We start from the raw sequence: 23,563 nt of genomic DNA, 5'->3' as shown, positions 1-23,563 counted from the left end.
GCCATCTGGATGTCTTCTTTGGAGAAGTTCTATTCATGTCTTTTGCCCATTTCTCCACTGGATTATTTGTTTTTTTGGGTGTTGAGTTTGATAAGTTCTTTGTAAATTTTGGATACTAACGCTTTATCTTATATGTCATTTGCAAATATCTTCTCCCATTCCATCGGTTGCCTTTTAGTTTTGCTGATTGTTTCCTTTGCTGTGCAGAAGCTTTTTATTTTGATGAGGTCCCAATAGTTCATTTTTGCTTTTGTTTCCCTTGCCTCCGGAGATGTGTTGAGTAAGAAGTTGCTGCGGCCAAGGTCAAAAGGTTTTTGCCTGCTTTCTCCTTGAGGATTTTGATGGCTTCCTGTCTTACATAGAGGTCTTTCATCCATTTTGAGTTTATTTTTGTGTATGGTGTAAGAAAGTGGTCCAGGTTCATTCCTCTGCATGTCGCTGTCTAGTTTTCCCAGCACCCCTTGCTGAAGAGACTGTCTTTATTCCATTGGGTATTCTTTCCAGCTTTGTCAAAGATTAGTTGGCCATACGTTTGTGGGTCCATTTCTGGGTTCTCTATTCCGTTCCATTGATCTGAGTGTCTGTTCTTGTGCCAGTGCCATACTGTCTTGATGATTACAGCTTTGTAGTATAGTTTGAAGTCTGGAATTGTGATGCCTCCTGCTTTGGTTTTCTTTTTCAAGATCACTTTGGCTATTCGGGGTCTTTTCTGGTTCCATAAAAATTTTAGGATTATTTGTTCTAGCTCTGTGAAGAATGCTGGCGTTATTTTGATAGGGATTGAATTGAATATGTAGATTGCTTTGGGTAGTATCGACATTTTTAACAATATTTGTTCTTCCTATGCAGGAGCATGGAATCTTTTTCCATTTTTTTTTTGTGTCTTCTTCAATTTCTTTCATAAGCTTTCTATAGTTTTCAGTGTATAGATTTTTCACCTCTTTGGTTAGATTTATTCCTAGGTATTTTATGGTTTTTTGTGCAACTGTAAATAGGATCTATTCCTTGATTTCTCTTTCTGTAGCTTCATTGTTGGTGTATAGGAATGCAACCGATTTCTGTATGTTGATTTTATATCCTGCAACTTTGCTGAATTCATGAATCAATTCTAGCAGTTTTTTGGTGGAATCTTTTGGGTTTTCCATATAGAGTATCATGTCATCTGCGAAGAGTAAAAGTTTGGCCTCCTCCTGGCCTTTTATTTCTTTGTGTTGTCTGATTGCAGAGGCTAATACTTCAATACTATGTTGAATAACAGTGGCAAGAGTGGACATCCCTGTCTTGTTCCTGACCTCAGGGGGAAAGCTCTCAGTTTTTCCCAATTGAGGAATGATATTAGCGTTGGGTCATTCATATATGGCTTTTATGATCTCGAGGTATGCTTCTTCTGTCCCTACTTTCTTGGGGGTTTTAATCAAGAAAGGATGCTGTATTTTGTCAAATGCTTTTTCTGCATCTATTGAGGGGATCATATGGTTCTTGTCCTTTCTTTTATTGATGTAATGAATCATGTTAATTGTTTTGCAGATATTGAACCAGCCCTGCATCCCAGGTATAAATCCCACTTGGTCGTGATGAATAATTTTTTTTAATGTATTGTTGGATCCGGTTGGCTAATAATTTGTTGCGGATTTTTGCATCCATGTTCATCAGGAAAATTGGTCTATGGTTCTCCTTTTTAGTGGGGTCTCTGGTTTTGGAATCAAGGTAATGCTGGCTTCATAGAAAGAGTTTGGAAGTGTTCCTTCCATTTCTATTTTTTGGAACACCTTCAAGAGAATAGGTGTTAATGCTTCCTTAAGTGTTTGGTAGAATTCCCCTGGAAAGCCATCTGGCCCATGACTCTTGTTTTTGGGCAGATTTTTGATTACTAATTTGATTTCCTTACTGGTTATGAGTCTGTTCAAATTTTCTATTTCTTCCTGTTTCAGTTTTGGTAGTGTATATGTTTCTAGGAATTTGGCTATTGCTTCCAGATTACCCATTTTATTGGCATATAATTGCTCATAATATTCTCTTATTGTTTTTATTTCTGCTGTGTTGGTTGTGATCTCTCCTCTTTCATTCTTGATTTTATTTATTTGGGTCCTTTCCTTTTTCTTTTTGATCAAACTGTCTAGTGGTTTATCAATTTTGTTAATTCTTTCAAAGAACCAGCTTCTGGTTTCATTGATCTGTTCTACTGTTTTTTTTTTTGGTTTCAATAGCATTAATTTCTGCTCTAATCTTTGTTATTTCCTGTCTTCTGCTGGCTTTGGGTTTTGTTTGCTGTTCTTTTTCCAGCTTCTTAAGGCATAAGGTTAGGTTGTGTATCTGAGATCTTTCTTCCTTCTTTAGGAAGGCCTGGATTGCTATATGGTTTCCTCTTATGACTGCCTTTGCTGCATCCCAGAGGTTTTGGGTTGTGGTGTTATCATTTTCATTGACTTCCATATACTTTTTAATTTCCTCTTTAACTTCTTGGTTAGCTCATTCATTCTTTAGTAGGATGTTCTTCAGTCTCCAAGTATTTGTTACTTTTCTAAATTTTTTCTTGCAGTTGATTTTGAGTTTCATAGCATTGTGGTCTGAAAATATGTATGGTATGATCTCGTTTTTGTACTTACTTAGGGCTGATTTGTGTCCCAGTATATGGTCTATTTTGGAGAACGTTCCATGTGCACTGGAGATTTATTCTGCTGCTTTAGGATGAAATGTTATGAATATATCTGTTAAGTCCATCTGGTCCAGTGTGTCATTCAAAGCCATTGTTTCCTTGTTGATTTTTTGATTAGATGAGCTGTCCATTGCTGTGAGTGGGGTGTTGAAGTCTCCTACTATTATGGTATTACTATCGATGAGTTTCTTTATGTTTGTGATTAACTGATTTATATATATGGGTGCTTCCACATTTGGCACATAAATGTGTACAATTGTTGGGTCTTCTTGGTGGATAGACCCCTTGATTATGATATAATGCCCTTCTGCATCTCTTGATACAGTCTTTATTTTAAAGTCTAGATTGTCTGATATAAGTATGGCTACTCTGGCTTTCTTTTTTGACCATTAGCATGATAGATGGTTCTCCATCCCCTTATTTTCAATCTGAAGGTGTCTTTAGGTCTAAAGTGGGTCTCTTGTAACAGCATATAGATGGATCTTGTTTTCTTATCCATTCTGTTACCCTATGTCTTTTGATTGGAGCATTGAGTTCATTGACGTTTAGAGTGACTACTGAAAGATATGAATTTATTGCCATTATGATGCTTGTAGAGTTGGAGTTTCTGGTGATGTTTTCTGGTCCTTTCTAATCTTTGTTGCTTTTGGTATTTATTTATTTATTTATTTCTCTCTATATATACATATTTTTTCATCTTTTCTTCCCTCAGAAAGTCCCCCTTAAAATTTCTTGCAGGGCTGGTTTAGTGGTCACAAACTCCTTTAATTTTTGTTTGTCTGGGAAACTTTTTATCTCTCCTTCTATTTTGAATGACAGCCTTTCTGGATAAGAATTCTTGGCTGCATATTTTTCTGATTCAGCACACTGATTATATCTTGCCACTCCTTTCTGGCCTGCCAATTTCTGTGGATAGGTCTGCTGCAAACCTGATCTGTCTTCCCTTGTAGGTTAGGGACATTTTTTTTCCCTTGCTGCTTTCATGATTCTCTCCTTGCCTGAGAATTTTGTGAATTTGACTATGATATGCCTTGTTGATGGTCGGTTTTTGTTGCATCTAATGGGAGTCCTCCGTGCTTCCTGGATCTTGATGTCTGTGTCCTTCCCCAGGTTAGGAAAGTTTTCCGCTATGATTTGCTCATGTAACCCTTCTACCCCTATATCTCTCTCTTCCTTTTCTGGGACCCCTATGATTCTGATATTGTTCCTTTTTAATGAGCCACTGATTTCTCTAATTCTTAAATCGTGCTCTTTTTAAAGATATAAGATTTTTTAAATCTTTTTTTCTGGTTCATTATTCTCTATAAGTTTGTCCTCCACATCACTGATTCTCTGTTCTGCCTCATCCATCCGTGCCACCGCTGCATCCTTCTGTGATTGCAGCTCAGTTATAGCATTTTTAATTTCATTCTAATTTTTACTTCTTTTATCTCTGCAGAAAGGGATTCTAATCTATTTTCGACTCCAGCTAGTATTGTTATTATTGTGATTCTAAATTCTGGTTCAGACATCTTGCTTGTATTTGTGTTGGTTAAATCCCTGTCTGTCGTTTCTTCGTGCTCTTTCTTTTGGGGTGAATTCCTTCATTTTGTCATTTTGAAGGGAGAAAAGGAATTAATGAGGTAGAAAAATTAAAATAAAAAAATATTAAAATTTAAAAAATGTTAAAATTAAAAAATTAAAAACGCACACACACAAAAACCAAATAAATGATGCTAGATTCTAGGTGTGTTTTGTCTGGGTGTTGAAAGTGGTTTGACAGATTAGAGGGAAAAAAGGGGGGGGGAGAGAAAAAAAAAAGAAATCGTTTGAGAATTTGAAAAAATGAATACACTGAAGTAGACTACAATGAGATGATGGGAGTAAAATAGAATTTGAAAAAATATACACAAAAGTAAAGAATGAAGTATAAAAAATTAAAGAAAAGTAATAAAAATTAAAAATAAATATGAATCTTTTCTTTTTCTGTATTCAAGAAAAAGAAACAAGAGAAAAAAAGATTAAAAAAAGAAAGAAAAAGAAAAGGAAATCGTTTGAAAATCTGAAAAAGTGAATACACTGTAGACTAAAATAAAATGATGGAAGTAAATAGAATTTGAAAAAAGTTACATAAAAGCATAAAATATAGTAAGAAATTAAAGCAAAATACTTTTAATAGAAATTGAAAGTAAAAATGAAGTTTTTCTCTCTCATTCAAGAAAAAGAAAAGAAATGAAAAAGGGAAAAAAGAAAAAGAAAGAAAGAAAAAGGAAATCATTTGAAAATTTGAAAAGGTGAATACACTTAAGTAGACTAAAATAAAGTGATGGAAGTAATAGAATTTGAAAAAATTTACACAAAAGTAAAAAATATAGTAATAAAAATTAAAGAAAAATATTTTTAATGAAAATTGAAACTAAAATTGAGTTTTTCTCTTTCTGTATTCAAGATAAAGAAATGTAAAAGAAAAAGAAAGAAAGAAAGAAAATTGAATAGATGGACCTGCTAACAGATTGAAGTAGGACTGAAATTGCTTCGTTTTCCCCTAGAAGTCAGTCTATGTAGTGCTTTAGAGTCTATGAATTAAGCAGGTGGTGAGACTTGTGTTGAAGAGCGAGGTTGGTGCAGTTGGGCGGGGCTCAGTGTAACAGCTCCGCTCTCCACTAGATGGCGCTGCTGGCCTACTGGGGCGGAGCGTTGCGGTGCTCGTAGGTGCGCATGCGCATCCGCTGGAGCGGTTAAAATGGCGTCACCCAGCCACGCAGGCGGTTCTCCTGGGTCAGCAATCATGCACCCATCCTCTGTCTTCAGCTTTCGTCCACTCCCCGCTCTTTCACTCTCCGTGACCAGGTCCCAGGCAGCACCTCTCTCCCGAGTTTTGTCTCAGATGCGGCTGTTTCCCCCCGCCCTTTACTTCCGAAGGACTGTGGCTTTGACCTGTTCCGCCCCTCTGCGGGAGGGTCTCACCGACCAGTGGCCGAATGAGCAAGGGCCGAATGTCGGCCGCAGCCAGGAACGCTTGCTGGACCCTGCTGCTGCCGGTGCCCTGAGACTGCGGCCAGGTGCCGCCTGCCCCAGAAAAAGTTCGCGAGATGGTGTAGCAGCAGGGTTTCAGGGATTATGGAAAATCACAACACACATCTGGCACCAGGCTTCATCCCCAACGACCTTGTTCCAGCACCAGTGAATGTGGCTGCCTTCTGGGTTCTGCTGGGACCAGGTGTCTTCAATAGTCTCTACCAAATGTCCTTCCAGCAGTGGAACCGCTTTTCCCCGTGTGGCCCGAGAACTTCCTGGACTCCACTCTGTTCCTGGGGATTCGCCCTTCCCACCAGAGCACCGCCAGGTATGGAGCTGCGGAGTTGCAGCCTTTGCGCTCCCCTTGTGTACAGTCTTAATGGAACTTAAACCCTCTCCTTTTTCCCTTCTCCCTTTTTAGTTTAGTCCCTGCGGCTGTTTCCAATTTTCCACTTTCTCTCCAGCTGCTTTTGCGGAGGGGTGCTTTTCCCGTATTCTCTCCCCCACCCCCCCGCCCCAGTCTCCGTCCTCTCTTGGCTCACAAAAGCACCTCCCTTCCTGCACCTTCTCGCTCCCCAAGTTCACTTCTCCGTGCCGCGTACCTGAATTCTGTGGTTAAGGTTGTGCAGATTGTTGTGTTAATCCCCCAATCAGTTTTCTAGGTGTGTAGGATGGTTTAGTGTTGGTCTGGCTGTATTTCATGGACGTGAGACACACAAAAAACTTCCATGCTGTTCCGCCATCTTGGCTCCTCCCCAAGAATATGATTTTTAAAGTTTCTTGTGTGTGTCTCCCCAGCATCATTTTCTAGAGGATCATTTATACCACAGACCCCGCATAACACCAAGGAACAAGGGCCTCACCTCCACATGTCCACGTGACTGACACAGGGCGTAACCAGGGAGGCTAGTGCATAAAGGCAAATCCAATGGTGAATGCTTCTTGCACATTTGATTGCCTTATTCTAGTGAACATTTAAAACACACACACTCACACCAGGCATCTTGCTGACTTTTGTGGTGGGAAGGAATAGATACATTATTTCTTTGCCCTGCACACATTGAAGCTCTGTCCCCACACAAAGACACATCTAGCCCTGGGGGGGTGACAGTGGTGGATGTGTAATTTGGATCAGGTCATCCAACCCGCCCTCCTAGGAAGGCCTCCTGTGCTGCCCAGGCTGCATATGCTATTACCCAGACTCCCTTGCAGCCCAGCAGGTCTCGGGATGCAAATTAGATGCCACTATTTGGATGCACTCATGGGACGGTTGGAGAGTGAGGTGGAGGACATCTTCTTGCTCCTCTCGGCTATTTTCGGTCACCGGCTCTGTGGTGACTGAGGTGGCTGTGACAGTGGCAGCAGCTGCGACAGTGACCGTGGCATCCTGAGCCTCGGACCGGAGCTCAGCTTCTGGCTCCTGAATTCACAGCTCCAGTAGCAGCCTCCAAGGCTGTGCAGTTCCCTGAACTTTTCCTCCAGGCCCAGCCTGGATCCTGCTCCTCTCCTCCTCCCAAGGATTTGTTTTTTTTTTAACTTTTGACATAATTACAAATTCATAGTGGTTGCAAAGATAGTACGGGGAGGTCCTGTGTATCCTTCATCCAGTATCCCCGAGTGGTTATGTCTTCCATAAGTATTGTACAATACCAAAACCACAAACTTAACACTGCCATACTGTATGTGCATGGTTCCATGTCACTTTGTCACGTGTAGGTCCCTTAAGTCCCACGGCAATTGACATCCGAAACTGTTCCAGCACTACAAAGGTCTCCCTCCTGCTACCCCTAGGTAGTCACACCCACCCCTTTTATTCTCACCCACCCTAACCCCCGGCAACCACAAACCTGTTCCCCATCTCTACCATTTTTGTCATTTTCAGAATGGTATCGAAATGGAATCACACAGGCTGTAAACTGTTGAGACTGGCTTTTTTCACTCAGCCCAACGCCCCTGAGATCCATGCAGATTGTTGCTCTTATCAATAGTCTGTTCCCTTTTTTTATTACTGTTCCTTTTTATTATTTGGTATCCCGTGGTGCAGAGGGACCACAGTTTGTTTACAGCTCACCCACTGAAGGACAGCTGGGTCATTTCTAGTTTGGGGCTAATACAATTAAAGCTACTCTAACATTCTCATGCAGAATTTTTTCCCTGGGGTAAATGCCCACGAGTGCAGTTTCATGGTGATATGTTTAATTTCCTAAGAAACTGCCAAGCTGTTCCCAGACTACATTTTACATTCCTATCAGCAATGCACACGAGACAACCAGTTTCCCTGCATCTTTTCAGGCATTTGGCTTCGTCCCTACTTCTTACTGGAGCCGAGGCATGTGTGAGGCTTCCCTCCCACCAGTGCCTCTGGTTTCCACTCGGACAACAGGGGCAAAGGGCACAGAGATTATTAACCTTCCCCGCCTCACACTTTCCATCAGTTGGAAGAAGGTAGTGTTGCCAAATATTTGTTCCACGAAATTCAAGTTGGAGTATTTTGTATTTTGTTTGCTACACCTTAGCCATCCTAGAAAAAGGCTGACCTAGCTGAACCTACGAAGTCTGAAAGCGCAACATCCTGGCACAGGTTATTTCCATAGGATGTAAGCTCCCAGAAGGCAACTGCACCTTTTCATGCTTTTTATTCCCCAAGTCAGACAGAATTATCTCAAATTCTAAATTAGCTGTGTGCCTTCATGAGGTTTCCTTTGGGAGGCGAAATGAAAACTCCTTTATTTCTTTCTTTTCTTTTTAATATAATTTATTGTCAAATTGGCTTCCATACAACACCCAGTGCTCATCCCAACAGGTGCCCTCCTCAATGCCCATCACCCACTTTCCCCTCTACCCCACCCCCCATCCACCCTCAGTTTGTTCTCAGAATTTAAGAGTCTCTTGTGGTTTGCCTCCTTCCCTTTCTGCAACTCCTCCTCCCCCCGGTCTTCTGTTGAGTTTCTCAGGATCCACATGTGTGTGAAAACATACGGTATCTGTCTTTCTCTGCCTGACTTATTTCACTTAGCATAATACCCTCCAGTTCCATCCACGTTGCTACAAATGGCCGGATTTCATTCTTACACCATATACAAAAGTAAACTCAAAATGGATGAAGGACCTGAACGTGAGACAGGAAAACTTTTTTTTAAAGGCCCTGGAGTCCCACAGCCAGTATGGCTCCTGAAGGGAGACGTCACAGGGCCTTTCCGCATGTGGGTGCGGCCTTGGTCTCTGCCCGTGGTGCTGACCAGGAGGGCCTGGTCAGACTGTCACCATCTTCAACCCCGGGGACAGGGAGAGAGCAGGGCCGCACCCCCCGCGGGAGGAACAGCAGCGTGTCATTGCCTCCCTTCCACCCTCTCCCGCATCTGAAGAGGACTATGTGCGGGCCTGATGCTACCCTCCTGTCCTGGGAGGGGGAGGCCCTCACGAAGACACCCTCCATGGGGCCATACGCGCTGTTGGGAGACGCCTGGGGCAGAGGCAGATGAACCTAGACTGCCTGACCACACAGGGGTGGCCGAGAGGGGCGGCCAGAGACTAGACAGTCAGGGGCTGGGGAGCACCCCTCCGGTGTCTGCTTTGCATCAGGTGTCCAGGTGTGCTCCCCTCCCAGCCTCGCACTGGCCTGCTGCCACCCCCCCTCCCCCACAGCCAGCAAGGTGACCTCAGAGCTGGCTCACGGGATGCGGAGGGAGCCGCTGGTTATTGTGAAGGGCTTGTCGGAGGGGCTTCCTGAGCACCCCAGATCCCAGCTCTCACGCTGCCCTTCCCTTCCCCTGATCCTTTGATGGGCTGTGTTAAGACACAAATTTAAAACAAACAGTAATGACAAAATGTTAATACCCTTAATGTTAAATGCGCTCTTATGACTCCCATATACTAACAAGCAATTCTTGCCTACTAAATCTCCAATGTTTAAAAAAAACACAAATATGGGGCACCTAGGTGGCTCAGTCGCTTAAGCATCCGACTTCGGCTCAGGTCATGATCTTGCGGTTTGTGAGTTTGGGCCCCACGTGGGGCTCTGTGCTGACAGTTTGGAGCCTAGATGGAGCCTGCTTCAGATTCTGTGTCTTCCTCTCTGCCCCTCTGCCGCTTGCACAGGTTCTCCCAATCTCTCTCTCTCTCTCAAAAATAAACATTTAAAAAATTTTTTTAACTGCAAATATGGGGATGATGGAAATAATCTACATCTTGCAAGGGCGTGGGGGTACAAAGAAGTATGTATGAGTGAAACTCACGGAACTCTACACTGAAGATTTTTGCACTTCAACTACGTGGCAATGGGAAAGAATGAAATATGGCCTTTTGTAGCAACGTGGATGGAACTGGAGAGTGCGATGCTAAGTGAAATAAGCCATACAGAGAAAGACAGATACCATATGGTTTCACTCTTATGTGGATCCTGAGAAACTTAACAGAAACCCGTGGGGGAGGGGAAGGAAAAAAAAAAAAAAGAGGTTAGAGTGGGAGAGAGCCAAAGCATAAGAGACTCTTAAAAACTGAGAAGAAACTGAGGGCTGATGGGGGGTGGGAGGGAGGGGCGGGTGGGTGATAGGTATTGAGGGCACCTTTTGGGATGAGCACTGGGTGTTGTATGGAAACCAATTTGACAATAAATTTCATATATTAAAAAAAAAATCTATGCACTTCACTGTAAATCAACTAAACATCAATGAAAGAAATATGTTAAAAAGAAGAAGCAAAAGAAAAAACAGTCAGTGCTGTCGAAGGGCCTGGGCTGGGCTGTTGGGCACGTAGGTCCAGGTTCGTGCCAGGTAACAGATGCTGTGATCTGGGGAAAGGATATCCATTTTTTTGTGAGTCCATCCAATAGAATGGTCTACAGCCAACCAGAATCTTGTTTTCAGAGAATAACTTTCAGTGACATGGTGAAGTGTTCATGTTATAATGTTAAGAGAAAAAAAACCAGAGTTAATAAATTTGTGAAAAGCCATTTGGACACAGGCAGAAATCCATCATTTCACTGAAACAATGAACCATTCACGGAGCCTCTTCTACATCATGATCCACGCACATAAACACCCACACGGAGCCGCTAGCCCGTGGGCAACCCCGTGCAGGAGCAGAGTATCAGGCCATGACGGGGGCACGGCTGGGGTCTGGGGGATGCGGCAGGCCCTAATTACCAAGGAGCTGGAGGAGACACACACTGAATTTTCCAGAAGAGTTGCCCCTTGAGCCAAGGTTTTGTTTCTTTTTAATTAAGGTATAATGTACGTAAAATATATAAAGTGCACGAATCTCAAGTATAAGCTGATGACTGCTTACACGGATAATCGCTGTGTGACCACCACCCAGCTCGACATTCCCAACCTCCCCAGTTCCCTCGTGTCCATCTGTCTTTACCCTTCCCAGTAGCGGTTCTGACTTCTACTGCCATAGATTTTTCTTCTTCTTCTGGCACTTCATGGAAATGGAATCATACAACATTTATTCTTTCACTCAACATTGTATCTGTAAGATTTACACTGCTGCGTATACCCAGATTTCTTTTTTTTTTTTTTTTAATTGCTGTGTCCTTGGCATGAATCTACCTGTTGATAAAACTCTGGGTTTAATTTCTGGCTGTGTAGAGCCGTGAAGATTTTATCCATGTCTTTTTGATGACATAAGTACTCATTTCTCTTGGGTATACTTAGCAGTGGAGTTGCCAAGATACAGGGTAACGATGTGTTCAGCTTTAGTGAAAACCCACCAAGTGGTTTGCAAATAATTGGGTCATTTTACCTCCACACCGGCGGTGTGTGAAACTTCCAAATGAACTGAATCTTTCTGTGTGGATGAACGTGGCAGTTGGAGAAGGTGGCAGATGGAGGCTACAGTTAGGGACAAAGATACTCTGGGTAAGAGGAATGTCAGGGAGGCACAGGTGGCCGTGAGAATGTGCCACTTTAGATCTCTTACTCTGAACCCACCACCAACCGGCACCGAGGCCATGCTTCCCACAGCAGCCCTCAGCCAGTGACCAGGCTACTCATCTAATTCACAACTTTGGCTCCAGAACTCCTGATCGGCTTGGTGCGACAATCTGAGAACTGAGCTACAGCCTGGGACTCTACCTCCTGGACCCCCTTTCTGTCCCTCCCAGGAGTCAGACTTGCAACAGGTTCTCTTCTCTCAGGACACAGTTGATCTTAGCTGTTTCCACGGAAGCCAGACAAAGGTGGAATGTCAGGTGTGCTATTTGGCAAAACTGCTCACAGTAAAACTGACGTCTGACAGATAAGCTACATCTGCACTGGAAGGGCTGTGAATGAACTAAAATATCTGGTGGGACGCCAGAGCTGGGGGCTCCCCTGAGTGCAATGGCTTTAGAATCCAGGATGTTCCTTGAGGGGCCTGGGAACTAAGACCGTTGTTTGAAAGAGAATGGCTCCTATGGGGCTTCTAAGCCAGTGGCCCCAACTACTGACATGGGTCTTGCCCCGTCACCCTCGAGCACGGACTTGCGGAACAGGGCGAGGATGGCCCCGGAGCTGGTGTGAGGGCTCCTCCTGCAGAAGAAAAGTGCTCTACGCTCTCCTGCTGAACGTCCTGTCCTATGTCCTTCTAAGGGGACCCGATGCCAAGTGTGGTCTGTTGTGGTCTTGGGAGTCCTCTTCAGCCTAAGAAAACCCCCTGGTGGACACTGCTCTTGCTCACCACAGCCCTGTGCCTCCCGCTTCCAGCCTCGTTGCCCCACTTAGCCGGAAATGTGATATCCGTCCAGCGATCAAGAGGAAATCCAACCAGCCTGTCTCACGTCACAGTCCTCGGCGCTTTCCCATCACCGCGTTGCCTCAGGTGACAGCTGGGGTTAAAGAGCATGTGGGTACCGACTAACAGCCCACTTCCTGCTGTCCAAAAAAAAAAGACTGGACCAAGATGTTTATAATCGTTTAATGAATGTTCCACACACACCTTCACTGTGCTACAGGCGAATTTCATGATGACGGAAGCTGATGAACCACCCACCCAAGCAACCACGTGATCTACTACTCACAGTTTCCAAACACCTGGAGATCAACCAGAGAGATTCAGTAGGGAACGGCACGATTACTCGGCCAGTGGCTCCTTAGGGTTCTTACTTTCCTTCTTCCTTCTCCTCCTCCTCCTCCCGCTAAGGACCTTCTCCACGGTCTGGATGCTCACGATGGGAGAAGGGGGCTGGGAGGGTCCCGTCGTACCAGGGCAAAGAGGACTGTGGACCCCACACTCCAGATGCAGTAAGATGACATGGGGGCACAAGCCTGGGGCAGGCCTGCTCAATAAATAAACAATTCCCAGAAGCCACCACATGGGGCTAGTGGGCCCAGGGCCACTGAGCTGGAGGAGCCACGCCCCCACCCAGGCCTGGCCACGGCACGCTCGCTACGTGTTGCACACCAGCACATCTGCAAAGGGTCCCAGGAGGATCTTGTTGAAGATGCAGCGGACCCACACCAAGTAGGTAGTGAAAGGCTTGATGTTCTCGGTGAAGGTGTGGTTCTGCAGGGTCAGGATGTAAGGCACATAGGTGTTCTCGCCCTGCTCCTGGAGCCACACCTCGTACTTCACCTCCCTCACCTTCAGGTACTTGAGGTTCCATGGGATCTGCCAGGACACGGTGAGGCGCGCCTCGGAGGTGCCCTGCACTGACGCCTGGCACCGCGCATCCCGGACCTTGCCTGGGTAGAGGCCGACAGTCCACTTCTGCTTCCGCGGCCCCGGCCGGCCCTTTACCACGCGCCGTATGGTCTGGATGAGGGATGGGATGTCCACCTTGGTGTCCTGGTAGATTCGGAAGAGCCACTCAGGGTTCCGGCAACAGAGATGCCGCGGGACCTCGCGGCTTTGCAGGATACGGGCCTGCTCCGCCCGGTCTAGGTGAGCGATGCCCCCCTGGTCCCAGGGCCGTTCAGGGTGCGTGACTGTGTTCTCTGGCATCATGTTCCGCCAGGCTACGTACTGGAGGTCCATGCCAGGCAGCGTGGCCAGCGTCTTATAGGGCGTATAGTGGTCGGGATTGACAGCATATGGGAAAAGCTCGACCACAGTGGCCCCACGGGGCAGGAAGAGGGCAGTGACCAGCTGGGCCCCGTGCATGCTGACCAGCATGGAGGCGTTGCTGACCAGCCGCACGACATCTGCAAAGGCGTGGTCCTCCAGGGACACCGTCACCGTCTTCATCTGGAACTCCTGGGCCAGTGCCAGCAGCAGCTCTGCCTCGTTCAGGATGAGTCTGTTCTGGGTACGGCTGAAGACCAGAACGTAGTCTTCGCCTAGGGGAGCCCCTGCCCGGCTCACGTTCAGCTTTTCCATCATGAACCGTGTGAACTGCCGGATCTCGTTGCCCGAGACCAAGACGTTAGCCTTCGGGCCCTGGGGCTGGACGAAGCCATACTGGTACCACGTGGTGACCTTGGAGAGACCCACGAAGGCATGGGAGAAGCACAGCAGCCGGCCCAGGGTCTTGAGCTGTGCCCGCAGGAGTGGCTGCTTCGGGCTGAGGAGCTTGTAGAGCTCAAAGTGTGCGCCCTCGCTCCAGCCCTCCATGAAGAAGAGCCGGGCCTCGTGGGCCAGGCCGGGGAACTGCCTCAGGGTGTAGAAGAGAGGCAGCAGGTCGTCGTGGAAGACGTGCATGAGGTTGTCGGGGTTGAACCGGTTGGCGAGGAGCGCCACGTCGGGCACGAACACGGGCTTCGGCATGAAGCGCAGGGCGGCGGCCGGCAGCTCCACGAAGTTGAAGTACTGGGTGTTGTGGTCCTCCACGGTGGACAGGTCGAGCAGGGCCGGCTGGAAGCGCCGGGAGCCCAGGTTGGGCAGCATGACGGACGCGTTGCCGTGGAAGAAGATGAACTCCTCGGCCTCGCTGGAGTAACACAGCCACTCGAAGCGGCAGAGGCGGTCAGTGTGCGTGCGGCCCGTGCACACCATGTGTGTGCCGCCCTCCATCAGGGTCTGCAGCGCCCTGGGGTAGTCGATCCTCAGCGCGGGGCCCGGCTCTGGGGCCTGGCGGCCGAGGGCCAGCTCCTCCTCCAGAGCGGCCGCATGCTCACGCAGCCGCACGTGCTTCCACAGGACCGCTGCCAGCACGGACACCAGGAGGGCGTTGAACACCGCCGACAGGTGCATCCTAATGCCACCACGGGGCCCTAGTGACAGGACAGCCCCCGGGGAGTGCCACAGGCCTGGCGGGCTCGACCCATCTCTGCGGGCACGCGGACGATCGGCAAAAGCCTGCGGGAGACAAGGAAAAGGGAAAGGTGTCGGCACGGTCTGTCTGCGGTCACCTTAGGCTCCTGCGGCGTGTCGGGCACTGTGCCTGCCACAACGCTGGATTCTCTTTTTGTTTTGAGAGCGAGCGTGTATGCGGGCACCGATCAGGGGAGGGGCAGAGGGGGAGAGAGAGAGTCTTAAGCAGACTCCAAGTTCAGCGTGGAGCCCCACCCGGGGCTGGATCTCACGACCCTGAGGTCGTGACCCGAGCCAAAGTCAAGAGGCGGGCACTTCACCGAATGAGCCACCCGGGCGCCCCGGCACTGGATTCTTGAACCATCTTGCGCGTTCGAAGGTGTGGTAGATTAGACGGCTGTTCCAAATATTCACTGCCTCCCTTCCCCTCTGCCTCCACAGGGGGAGTATACATCCCCGCATCTTGACTTTGGGCTTGACCGCATAACTTGCTTTGGCCAGTGAAGTGTTAGCAGAGAAAGCATAATCGGAGCCTTGAAAAGAGCGTGTGTGGCTGGCCTCGCCCTCTTTATACCTATGACACTGCCGTGAGGAGAACGTGTTCAGCCTAACCTCCGGTCCCAGGAGGAGTGACACGCGTGTGGAGCAGCGCTGCTCCGGCCAAGCCCAGTGTAGCTCACCTGACCCCCAGGTTTGTGAGTGAACCCAGCCAAGATCATCAGAACCACCGGTCAACGCAGGGGCGTCTGAGCTGGGTAAGTGCTTATTGTTGTCCATCACGGAATCCTGCGGCTGTTTATTATGAAGCACCACTGTGGCCACAGCTAACCAGAGGACCTGTGATGAGAGGCCACGGGGAAAATCCCGGGTAGGGACCTGGCGTTACTGGACTTTTCCTTACGTGGGACTTAAGGCCTGTGAGTGTCGCTGCCAGGCTGCACCCCAGGACCCCAGTATGCCCCTTCTTAGGACACACAGCAGGTGCACCTGCGGGATACGGGGGGCCCTCTGCTCTTGTTTAAAGCTCCCATTTGGAAGTCATGCCTTTCAGAGTCCCACGAAAGGACGGGTAGGTTTGTGCGCCCTCCGTGGTCCAGTAATAGAACTGTGTCTGCACGTCACCACTGACACCCCGACAGAGAGGCCTGGCTGGGCTATACCACCTGCTCTGTTTTTCTGCGCTCCGGGGAAGGGTGACACTTGCTGTGAAACCCAGGACGGCTCAGACTGACGGATCTCACTCTCAGGCCTCACAGGAGGAGCACGCGTAACACCCGATGCCTACACGGCACTGCGCTGGGGAGGGACGGAGCTGCCCCTTGATTCCCTTGGGGCTAGCTTTGGACTCTTGGTGTCCTGCAACTTCCCTCTCCCTGCGATCACAAAGATCAAAGTGCAGTCCTGCTCAGAAAGAGACAGTGGCTTAGGCTGGCTTCCCTCAGAACTACAATCAGGGATAGGGGTTGGAGTCAAAATAGTTTGAGAAACTATCCCAAAAAACCTATGTAGGAGAGTAGGGAATTAAGAAGGACAAGGAGTGAAGCCAACAGAGGGCACATCAATGAGCCCGTCGCTACTCTGCGAAAGCTGGGCTACTTGTCTACCAACTCCTACCCAGCATCAGTTGACAGTCATTCCTGGGGACACTGTCTCTTCCAGCCTACCCTCATCTAAGGGTTGAGCACGCACATATTCGTACGTATGCACATTATATTCCCCACCAAAACATTTCACAAAGAATTACTCTAGCTATAATATACTCCAGTGTTGCCTTTTCCGGCCCGATATTCTATTCTGTTTTAAAAGGTGGGGAAGGGGGGGGGGTGGGTGTTCACCTTAATTGATTTTACAACCTAACAGGGTCGGCAATTTGCTGTTTAAAAAATACTGGTCTAGACCACAAATTCTCAAACCTGGCTGGTTGTCGACATCCCCAGAGGCACTCACTAAAACTGTATATTCCCAGGCACAGATCCTGGAGGTTCTGATTCAGTAACAGGTCTGGAGTATGGCTCAGGCATCTTTTCTTTTTCCTGTCTTCTTGCAGATTATTTGAATTACATTTTTATCTATATATACTGTTTTTGAGTGTATTTCTTGGTACAGATTCTCTAGTGGTTGTTTTAGGCATCATACTATTGACATGCAACTTCGCACAGTCTACTAGTATTGACATTTTACATCTCGGCTAAGTAAAGAGACCTTATCTCTGTTGGGCTCTTTTACCCTTCTCCCTTGCAATCACCTTCAACATTTCCTCTACGGACATTAAAATCCACACCAGACAGTATTACAAATTTGGTTTCAACTGTCAAATGTCATTTTCTCGAGAGGCAAAGGAAAGCCTATTACATTTACACATATTTTTATTCTTTCCATTCTTTCTTTGTCCCAGGTTTTCTTTGGTTATCATTTCTTTTCTTTGGAAAACCTCCCTTCATTACCATTGTAGGGAAGTTTGCTGAGAACAAATTCTTAGTTTTCCCTCAAGTGACAATGTCTTGATTTCACCTTCATTCCTAAAGAATGGGAGTTCTCTGTTCACTGGGACAGAACTCTGGGGTGACAGTTCTCTCTGCACTCTGGCCTCCACATTTGTGATGAGAAATCCACTGCACCTAAACTGCCATTCCCCTGGACATAATGCATCCTTCCTCTCATGTGGCTCTGAAGAGTCTGGTTTTCAGAAGCCTGATGATTATCAGGTGTCCTGGTGCGGGTTTCTTTGGGTTTACCCTGTTAGGGCTTCATTCACTCTTGAATCTGTAGGTTTGTATCTCTCACCAAATTTGGGAAATTTTCAGCCATTGTTTCTCTGATACTTTTTCAGCCTCCAGGTACATGAATGTTAAATATTATATATATATAATTGTAAATATTTATTATTTATATAATTATAAATATTGTGTGTGTGTGTGTGTGTGTGTGTGTGTCTTTTTAGGTCTCTAAGGCTCTCTTCAATTTTTTTCCAGTCTATTTTCTCTCTGTTGTTTAAATTGGATAATTTCCATTGTTTGTTTTCATATTCACTGATTTTTTTTTTCTTCTGTCATATCCATTCTTCTATTGAGCCATTCCAGTGATTTTTTACATTTTGGTTACTACACTCTTTGGTTCTCAAATCTCCATTTTGTTCTTTATATGTTTCCTTTCTTTGCTGAGACTTAGCCTGGGCATTTGGGGTATAATGTTATGATACTCTGGAGCTTATATTAAACCTTCTGTTTTAGCAGGATTTTGCAAGAACCATGCTAGTGGGGGAAGGAAAAGGACGGAGTCTCTACCGTTGGATGAGAGGAAATCCACGCTCCCCGTGTGGCCTCCACCAACAGCACCCTGGCAGGGAGAGTGAGAGACACAGCAGAACCATGGAGTAGGAAATCTCAGCTCCTCAGCTGGCCTCTAATGACACCCAGGGGGTACCTCATCATCACTGGGTGGGGGTCGAAGTCTAGGCTCCAGTGACACCTCAAGGGGACTGTCGTGGTGGGGGGGACACCTTGTTACCTCTGGGTGGTGGTAAAGGTCCAGGTTCTCATCCAGACCCATCGGGGGAGGGTAGGTTGGGGTGCTGAAGGTGGGGGTGGGTACCTGGTTGGTTACCACAAAGCAAGGATGGATGTCTAAGCTGTCCATTTAGCCTTTACTAGAACCAGGAGGGAGGGGAGAAGCAATTTTCCTTGGTGTTTTGCAGGAATAGGGTGTTACTCTCCAAAAGGTTTGTTTCGTTAGGCTGTTCCTTTTCCAGTCCTTTGACGAGAGAGAGAGAGCGAGCTTTCCTTGGGGCTTTTTCTGGTTGATGCTCACTGGCATTTCTGGGTTGTGGGCTTCTTTGGCACCCAGTCTGGGATACATAGGAGGCAAATAGAAAATCCAAGGAACTCAGTACTGTGTTCTTCTCTCCACCTTTCAGTCTTCTGATGTTTTATACACAATGTCCTGTATTTTTAGCTGTATTAGTGGATGGGTAGGGATAAATGTGTCTACTCTGTTTTGACCAGCACCCAAAGTCTCATTGGTATCTGCTTTTTTACTAAGCTCCCAGGTGATTCTGGGGGGTACAACCACATTTGAGAAACACCAAGTGGCTCTTAACCAAAGAACTAGGCCATGAATCCCAAGAGCCCCCAGAGTCTTAATGTATTCCAGCATCAGTTCAAAATTATAAGTCCAAAGTCTCATCACCATGGGATATGGTGAACGAGGGCTTCCTGGAGCCTTGAGTACCTAGTGGTTTGCAGACCCTCATCCTTGGGGGCCGAGGGTGGTGGTAGGCAACAAGGACACGAGGCCAAGGTCATGGGCCCCCACTTACCTCCACACAAAACCAAGCACCTTTAATTTCATATATTTAGAGGTACTCTAGTGGGTTGAATAATGTCTAAATTCAGGTCTACCCAGAACCTCAGAATGTGATGTTATTTGGAAAACGGGTCTTTACACACACAATTATTTAAGGATCTTGAGATGAGATCATAATGGATTAGGGTGGGCCCTAAATCTAATGAAAGTGTCCCTAGTGACAGAAAGTGACAGAAAGTGACAGAAAACACGAACGGAGCAGGCAGCCACATAAAAACAAAGACAAGCGACTGGAATCATGTAGCTATAAACCAAAGACCACCCAGGACTACCAGGAGCCACCAGAAGCCAAAAAGGGGAAGGGTTCTCTCCTTGAGCTTTATTTTTTTTTAAATGTTTATTTATTTTTGAGAAAGAGAGAGACAGAATGTGAGCAGAGGAGGAGCAGAGAGAGAAGGAGACACAGAATCTGAAGCAGGGCCCAGGCTCTGAGCGCTTAGCACGGAGCCCCACACGGGGCTCGAACCCACAAACTGGGAGACCATGACCTGAGCCATAGCTAGACAATCGACTGAGTCACCCAAGTGCCCCTACCTCCTCGAGCTTTCAGAGGGAACACGGTCCTGTCAATACCTTCGTTTTAGACTGTTGGCCTCCAGAACTGTGGGAGAATAAATTTCTGTCATTGTAAGCCAAGTTTCTGGTAAATTTGTTACAGCAGCACTTGGAAACTCATACGAGTACCACAAAAATTTATTTAAAAAACGGAGTTCTGGGGGGCCTGGGTGGCTCAGTTCATTAACGTCCGACTCTTGATCTCCGCTCAGGTCATGACCTCATGTTCCAGGAGATCGAGTCCTGCGTTGGGCTCTGCGCTGGCAACACGGAGCCTGCTTGGGATTCTCTGTCTCCCTCTCTCTCTCTGCCCCTCTCCAACTCATGCACATGCTATCTCAAAATAAATAAATACACTTAAAAAAAAAGAATAAAAACAGGGCTCTTTGTTCTTAGGAAGGCATTCCACTGTTACTAATTTTTTTAAGTTTACTTTGAAAGAGACAGAGAGGTGTGAGTCGGAGAGGGCAGACGGGACAGAGACAGAATCCCAAGCAGGCTCCACACTGCCAGCACAGAGCCTGATGAGGGGCTTGAACCCACAAAGCCGTGAGATCATGCCCTGAGCTGAAACCAAGAGGTGGACGCTGAACCGACTGAGCCACCCAGGCGCCCCAGGAATTCCACCGTCATTCAGGTGAACTACTGAGCAAGTCCTCCTCACCTTAGAGAAGTGCCCCAAATCATCCAGCAACTCTGCGACACGGCAGGATTAAAAATGGAGGCGTCCTAAACTCCTGGCGAGTGCTGCCTCCTGAAGGCTGGGGAGAGCGGCAGGTCATGTGCAGGCCTGGCCACGCAGCTTCTGAGTTCAGGGTCCAGCGAAGGCAGGTGGCTCCCCGCACAGCCCAGTCCATCCGCTGCTCCACCCAGCTGCCACCCGCTAGGGCCAGGCCAGGTCTGATGTGGATGAGCCGCTCTTCACCCCCTTGGGCACGGCTCTGCTAGGGAGGGCAGGCCCGTTCCATCCCTTGCAGCCTCCCTCCCCCTCCCTGAGGAAAGTCCTCTGGAGTTCTCACCTTGCCAGAGCAGCCACACCTTCTGCTAGCCCTCCCCGACAGGGGGGCAGGGAAGGTGCAGGGGGGATGCGGGGGACAGGTAGCACACCTCGGTCTCAGGGCACTGACCGCACCAAGAAGTCTGACCAATTGGTCTGCTCTGTTGGAGACCCCTGATCTCAGGAATTATCACATCACACCCTACACCAACCTGGCTCTGAGTTCCTGCCGCATTACCGGTGGTCAGTGGCTCCCAGAGGAGGATGTGTGCTGTCCAGGCAAGTTTAAGGCTAAAAAGCCAGACAGACTCGGGTTCAAAGCCCAGCTCCGTGACTTTATGGCACGGCCTTTCTGAAGTCAGGTTCCCCGTCAGCAAGAGCGAGAGCACGGCACCCACCTCACAGGGTTGTGGAGAAGGTCAGAAATGGTGTATTCGTTGAACCTCATGAATACTGATAGCTGACTGCTTGTCACGTACAAAAACAGCAATTTCACTCAATTAGGGTCAACCTAATAAGTGTCTAGCAGAGGGGAAAAAGGAAAAAACTGAGGCACCAGATGGTTAATAAAGGGCCACAGGGATGCACAATGAAGTTTGGCATTTTAAAACATTTTGGACACACTTGGCTGCCTTCATCTGACTTGAAGCAAAAGATGATTGGTGCTGAGGCGGGAACTGTCACTTTTCATTACAGTCATTTGAAACAAAGGATTTTAAATCTAAGAGGATTCCTCCCACGGATGGGGACTGAGATAGGACATGCTGTCCTCTGTTGGCATCTTGGGCCAGACTCTGTCACCAACTCTCTACTTGGGCTTCCAAGTCTAGGGCATTAATAAAGGACAGAGTGGGCACTATTTCTACCCAGGATCCACGCTCCTTTCCTCTTCCTACTGAAACCCCAGGTTTGTTCAGAAAGCCATCCCTCCCCCTGATACCCAGGAGGTGCAGAGCAAGCCAAGACCTACCTCCCACCTCCAGAGGGCTGATCAGCAGAGAACGAGCCTCTGGGGCCAGTTACTGGCCCAGCATAGCATGCTACCTGAGTAGAACCAAGTAGAACGGAGGGAAGGAGTCACATTCCATGTTCCCACCCACTGGACACAAAAGAAGGTGCTGTCCCATGGCCGCTGCCTGCCATCTGCTGACCAGCCTGAGAACAAGGATGGCATGATGGAGGAGAGACAGGAAGGACCCTAGTGACATCTCAGAGCCCTATAACTTGGACTTCCTGCTGTGAACTTTCCTTATTATGGAAGCTGGTTTGGGTTGGGGTTTTGGTTCCTCTAAACTAAGAATAATTCAACTTTGTTGTTGTGCATGTTGTGTGGAGCAAACACATGGGGGTCTGACCTGTGCCTTCTGTTTCTGAGCTGTGCTCTAACCTAGTGGGGCTATTTGGTATCAGTTTCCCCATGACCCTTCTAACTTGGGTAAACAAAGCCCTCCAAGAAACTCTTGTATTAGAAATTAGAAACTATGGGGCACCTGGGTGGCTCAGTCGGTTAAACATCTGACTTTGGCTCAGGTCATGGTCCTGCAGTTTGTGAGTCTGAGCCCCACGTTAGTCTCTGTGCTGCCAGCTCAGAGTCTGGAACGTGCCTTGGATTCTGTGTCTCCCTCTCTCTCTGCCTCTCTCTCAAAAATGAGTAAACATTAAAAACTTTTTTCTAAAAAAGAAAAATCAGCAAAGGCCAGAATGTCAATGGCCTTGGTGCTAGGTCAAGAAATCTGAACTCTATCCTATAGGCAATGGGGAGCTACTGTAAGTCTTTGAGCAGAGTAGCCCAGAGATGGGGGAGAACAGAGGTAGAACACCCAATGACAAGTTCCCAGCCTCAGTGTCCCTCCACTCAGTGTGGGAGAGGCAAGCCTAGGAGTTAGAATGGGGTGCCTGGAGGGGGAGCTTGGCATGAACGGAGTACAAAAAGCGTGTTCCTTATGGCAGTTCAAGTCCCGAAGTCTGCAGATGACTAACTTTAAGCAAATTCCTGTGGATTTGAACCCTGTGGATTTAAAGCTACTCCCTTAACAAAGCTCCCACTCATTCAATCCCATTGGGCCTTCTTGGTCTGTAAGGAAGAAGGCAAAGTCACAGCTATCCTGAGAGCCCACAAACTTCATGTCCTTCATGCAGGTCTTCAAGGCTTTTGTGGAACAAAGGCAGAGAACTTCTGGTCCAGCCCCAGAGTGACGGAGAGGACACAAGCCGCTGCCTTCTTAGCTGGGTTTTGCCTGTGCTCCGGTCAGCCCTTTTAATCTCCAGGAGAGGATCTCCGCAAGCCCAGAACCCTACGGCCAAGAAATCTGCTTAAACGTCAATGTTTCCCTGTCTTTTCAAACTTAAGTACCCACCAATAAAGAAGAGAAACTCTTTAATGCTCCATACTCAACTGTAAAGTCCAGTATCCCCTTCTTCTAAGAATCCCCTATTCGTAATGATTCTCTTTACAATGTCTACCCCCAAGATTGAAGGATTTCATCAACCTTTACCTCCTGAAGTTGGTATTTTATATTTGCATCTGCATATGTAGAATCATACTGCTGCATATACTTTTTCAAAAACATGTGCCCCCTCCTGGAAATTCCCTACCCAGCCCCACCAGCTAAGAACTACTTTGCTATTAGGCTGAATCACATTAAGTTGCTGGTACTTGACCAATTCTGACCAGTGTCCCTGGTTCTTCTGTGGGAACCAACTATCCTAACCACATGGACAGTGTCCATACCACTGGACGGACAGTTCCGAGGCTGCTCAGAAGAGAAAACCTGTGTCCTCACATGCCCATAGCAGGAGTTCTGACATCTCTCTAGGGGGTAAGA

The 23,563-nt window shown here is 47.3% G+C and overlaps 2 protein-coding genes and 1 long non-coding RNA gene across 14 annotated transcripts in view; 2 read left to right on the top strand and 1 right to left on the bottom strand.

Moving 5' to 3' along the window:
• The window catches only part of GASK1A (golgi associated kinase 1A), a 67,583-nt gene extending 61,649 nt beyond the window's left edge, over window positions 1-5,934 (top strand). Inside the window, exon 8 of the transcript XR_006701096.1 lies at window positions 5,891-5,934. The gene's annotated coding sequence lies outside the window, so the exon portion shown is untranslated. The remainder of the gene's footprint in view (window positions 1-5,890) is intronic.
• POMGNT2 (protein O-linked mannose N-acetylglucosaminyltransferase 2 (beta 1,4-)) overlaps window positions 1-23,563 on the bottom strand; it is a 74,054-nt gene that overhangs the window by 14,186 nt on the left and 36,305 nt on the right. For 6 of the 10 annotated variants that reach the window (XM_045436953.1, XM_045436954.1, XM_045436956.1 and 3 more), the window contains one exon: window positions 12,537-14,869. The exons of 2 other annotated variants lie outside the window; for them this stretch is intronic. In XM_045436953.1, the coding sequence (XP_045292909.1) occupies window positions 13,022-14,764 (1,743 nt within the window). In that variant the 5' untranslated portion in view covers window positions 14,765-14,869 and the 3' untranslated portion in view covers window positions 12,537-13,021. Of the gene's footprint in view, window positions 1-12,536; window positions 14,870-15,504; window positions 15,662-20,405; window positions 21,261-23,563 lie in introns of those variants that run through there. 2 more of the 10 variants (XM_045436950.1, XM_045436951.1) reach the window with 2 other exon arrangements.
• LOC123575928 lies at window positions 5,937-23,133 on the top strand. 3 transcript variants are annotated; one of them, XR_006701102.1, is made up of 3 exons: window positions 5,937-5,981; window positions 15,266-15,579; window positions 18,055-18,359. It is a non-coding gene; the product is annotated as an uncharacterized LOC123575928 (long non-coding RNA). The 3 variants fall into 3 exon arrangements; XR_006701100.1 differs by lacking the exon at window positions 5,937-5,981 and adding an exon at window positions 22,878-23,133 and having other exon boundaries at window positions 15,070-15,579; window positions 18,055-18,243; XR_006701101.1 differs by lacking the exon at window positions 5,937-5,981 and adding an exon at window positions 20,170-20,406 and having other exon boundaries at window positions 15,070-15,579; window positions 18,055-18,243.

The sequence above is a fragment of the Leopardus geoffroyi genome, chromosome C2 (assembly GCF_018350155.1).
Source record: "Leopardus geoffroyi isolate Oge1 chromosome C2, O.geoffroyi_Oge1_pat1.0, whole genome shotgun sequence".
NCBI lineage: Eukaryota > Metazoa > Chordata > Mammalia > Carnivora > Felidae > Leopardus > Leopardus geoffroyi.
The sequence above is the reverse complement of the archived record's forward strand: the minus strand, read 5'-3'. Positions and strand labels throughout refer to the sequence as shown.